Source organism: Drosophila arizonae, chromosome X (genome assembly GCF_054131065.1).
Source record: "Drosophila arizonae isolate 15081-1271.41 chromosome X, UAZ_ARI_1.0, whole genome shotgun sequence".
Lineage (NCBI taxonomy): Eukaryota > Metazoa > Arthropoda > Insecta > Diptera > Drosophilidae > Drosophila > Drosophila arizonae.
Genome location: NC_142927.1, coordinates 332561 through 336108, shown reverse-complemented (window position 1 = coordinate 336108; position 3548 = coordinate 332561). Strand labels below are relative to the sequence as shown.

The following is a 3548-nucleotide window of genomic DNA, read 5'->3' as shown; positions in this document are numbered from 1 at the left end:
CAAATGGTTTCACTTCTTGTTATTGTTGCCCTCTCTAATTGTATTTGTGATTGCAGATGTGTGTGGCTATGTAGCTGTGTAGATGTGTGGGTGTGTGAGTGTGTGTGTGTGTGTGTGTGTGTGCATGTGTGAGCATATGTGGTTACTAATTGGATTTTGGATATTCAATCAACATGTTTCCGCACTGATTTTTACTGATTTGTCGAAGGAGAGAATGAGATTCTGCTTTCAGATCTGTGAAATTACAAACCCGATCCATATGCCACGCCAATTTATTTGGATTGACGACGAATATTTCATTTAACATACATTCAGCTAGTAAACGAATGACAATTAACTGTCGTCACGTTGTTTCTTCTTTCCTTCTTTACGTAGTATACAACAAAACAGAGCAGAGCCATTGGAATTGAGCGAGCTACTTTAATTTTGACATGCAATATATGTTTCTTCCGCAGATCAACTGATAAAACTTATTAACAATCTACGAGATGTATTTTAATGACACTGCGACTTTCTCTTCTCTCGATAGGCGATAATTACTGTCAGACACAGCAAACACAGCCATTACATAAACCATAAACTGTTGCCTAAAATGAGCTCGTGTGCGTTATTGGTGTGTGGCTGTGTGGGTGTATGGGTGTGTGGGTGTCTGTAGGTGTGGGTGTGTAGGTGTGGGAACGTGAGTGCATGCGGGTAAGCCTGTTGGTCACCGCATTTTGTCGCTGGTTTTGCAATTTTCGGAAGACTTCAGCGCCATGATTTCACTCAATTTTGGCTTGTCATATGCAGAATGTCAGCCGCAAGCCACAGCCACGCACCTGTTGCTCCAGAAGTGCGAATTATTGCATCCGCTTCGTCTCTCATAAAATAAAAGGAAGTCCCTATGTCGCTTGAGCCCTGCTTGGGCATAAGTACTAAAAATATAAAATTCGCCTTGCTATTGCTATTGCCAGCGCGACAGCCGGCAAGCCATTCAGTTTCAGTTGGGTGGCTCTATTGCTGTTTATCCAGTTGCGATAGTAGTAGACATCGGAGTACACTCCAAACGAGCCCCTCTCACCACAGCCAATACCAAAGGAGACAATGCCAGTTATGACCCCATCGCAAATTAACGGACCACCCGAATCCCCTTGACAGCTGTCCACTTCGTAGTCGCTTGTGTCTGCGGCGCAAAACATTCCCTTTGTAAATAATGGATCTCTTTTGCAAATGGCATATGGCTGAATATAGACATCGGCGTTGAGCACTTCGTCAGGTGTTGGACCAAACTAGAAGCGTAGATTGAAATGGGAACAAAATTACTATTGGGGTAGGTATTTATGTCTAGAGCTTATTGAAAATAAGTGAATAGAATGTTTTGGAAAACTTAATAGATGTTAATCGTTGATCTCGAAAATCAAGAAAGATAGAGAAGCAAAGAACGAATTTTTATTTTATATTTTCAAACATTCGGATGTTTCAATCAGTTGCATGAATTCGATTCAAACCGATATCAACTTGAGGTAACATAGTGCATTTGAAGAGCTAATCAGCAATTTGAGCTCCTCCTAAAGAACATTTCCGCTTAACGATCTAGATCAGAAGACCTACCTGAATAACAGTACCCCATCCAATCACTGTGCACTTTGCTCCAATTGTTGGTTCCTTGTTCGCTAAGGGAATCACATCGGCAGTAATCCCATCGATTTTCAGCTTGGTTTTGAGTAATACAATAGCAATATCATTTGTTAGCCTCTTAAAACTGAATTTCGGATGTGGCTTGAGTTTGTCCACGAGAAGTTCTTGTGTGTGGGCCGACTTGAATAGCCGTCGTGACGATCCGGCGAATATTCTCACTTGGCTGGGGCGTACCACTTTATGCTTTCTAAGTAAAATTTTTCATATACTGTAAGCTAGTATATATGTAAGTGTGCTCTAGTCGAGGCTGCTCGACTAGGAGAGCGCACACACATACGCACGCGCTCTGCTAACTGCTCAGTTGACACAGGAACAGACGAACGGACGGACAGATGGATAAGAATATATTTACTTAATGGAGTCTGCCACGCCTCCTTCTGTCTGCTACATATATTTTAGCATAAGCAGCGCAGGGTATGAACATAATCGTCCTTATATAGCTATGTTCATTGGCTATATGGGAGATAAGCTTAAGAGTTTTAAAACAAGAATCTCATGATTACTACCATTCAGGCGGTACCTCCTCTACAGATCTACATTATTATGTATAGCTGGAAAAAATGGACTTTTCATTGATTTTATGGTGTGAACGAGTGTTACTGAGCCGATGGCGACCATATGCATCGTCCGTTCTTATTGTTTTGCCGATACCGGCATTGCATTTTTAGGATCGAGCATACTTACTTAGTCATAAAACAGTGAGCCGCAGAAAGGACTGTTCGCTTCGAGATAATGCTGCCCCCGCAGAAATGGTTATCACCAAAGAATTTGCGCGGTCGCGAGGATCGCACTGAAACAACAAACTTAACTATTTCATTAACAACGGGTCGATAGCCGCCCGTTATCAGAAAGTGAAATTCATTCTCATCTACTTCATCGGTGCTCGAATTGGTCTGAGCATTCGTAGATCGATAGTCTGTTTTCTGTGCGGGCTTTACTTGAGCATCAGTTACCGGAGTCTTCGCATTAACGATGTCAAAGATCTCAGCTGCGTCTTGCTGATGAAGGGTGTGGCATTTATCGTGGTTGGCCTGGATGCCCCAGTTCGCACTACAATTCTCCAAGTGCTCACTGCCAGTGGCTGACTGACAGACCAATAACTGTAAATGCAACTCTAATAGTAGCAGCTTATACACGACGAATTTTGAAACACCCATTTTTTCCTTCGACTTTGAAGTACACTGATTGAAATCTCCCAGATCAGACTAGCTTCAAAGTGATGTAGTAGTAATGTTCGTGCTAAAGGCAGAAGGCAGACGTCGAATCTAAAATAGTTCTCTCTTGCTGCCCGTCCATACGAGAGACGGCTACAAAATAGAAGACGTATCTCACAGATCAGGTTTATCTGAAATCACATTTCCATGAAATCGACTTCGGCACTTTACTTCAGCACGCCTTTCACATCCTAAGAGCTGGAGTATTGTGGACATACAAATCTAAGCCAACATCTAGTGGCACTCGAATCGAAGTGCATACATTCTTTAAAATATTAATGACAGTTGAGCCGACCTTACTCGTCTAGAATACTTTTGAAACATTGTCAATCTAAGAATATACTTATATTTAGTATACTTAGGATCATAGCCAAAGCTCTGTCCATGTGTGGCTGTCGCCCTCTAGCCTTATCCCCCAACGCAATAGAATGCAATGCGGTCTGTCATAGTCCAAGAGGCAGTGTAAATATTTACCTTATAAGTTTCGCAGCGATCCGATAGGCAAATGAAAAACTCCTGGTCATAAATAACGTGCACCTGAACCAGTAGTGGGAGCGGCAATAGCGAGCCGCAACGACACAGCGACTGTCGACAGCCGGCAGCACAAACTTCCACCTAGCAGCCGAAGTGTTAGTTTCCCCTTACACACATACAAAG

General features: G+C 42.5%; 1 protein-coding gene across 1 annotated transcript; it reads right to left on the bottom strand.

The window, feature by feature from the left end:
* Nucleotides 1-258: 258 nt before the first annotated feature.
* Nucleotides 259-2915, bottom strand: LOC108618483 (putative trypsin-6). Its single transcript, XM_018014512.2, has 3 exons — nt 2362-2915; nt 1591-1864; nt 259-1268 (listed from the first exon to the last, which is right to left on the bottom strand). Exons 1-3 carry the CDS (start codon nt 2832-2834, stop codon nt 915-917), a joined length of 1101 nt encoding a protein of 366 aa, XP_017870001.2. The 5' UTR covers nt 2835-2915; the 3' UTR covers nt 259-914.
* Nucleotides 2916-3548: the final 633 nt, after the last annotated feature.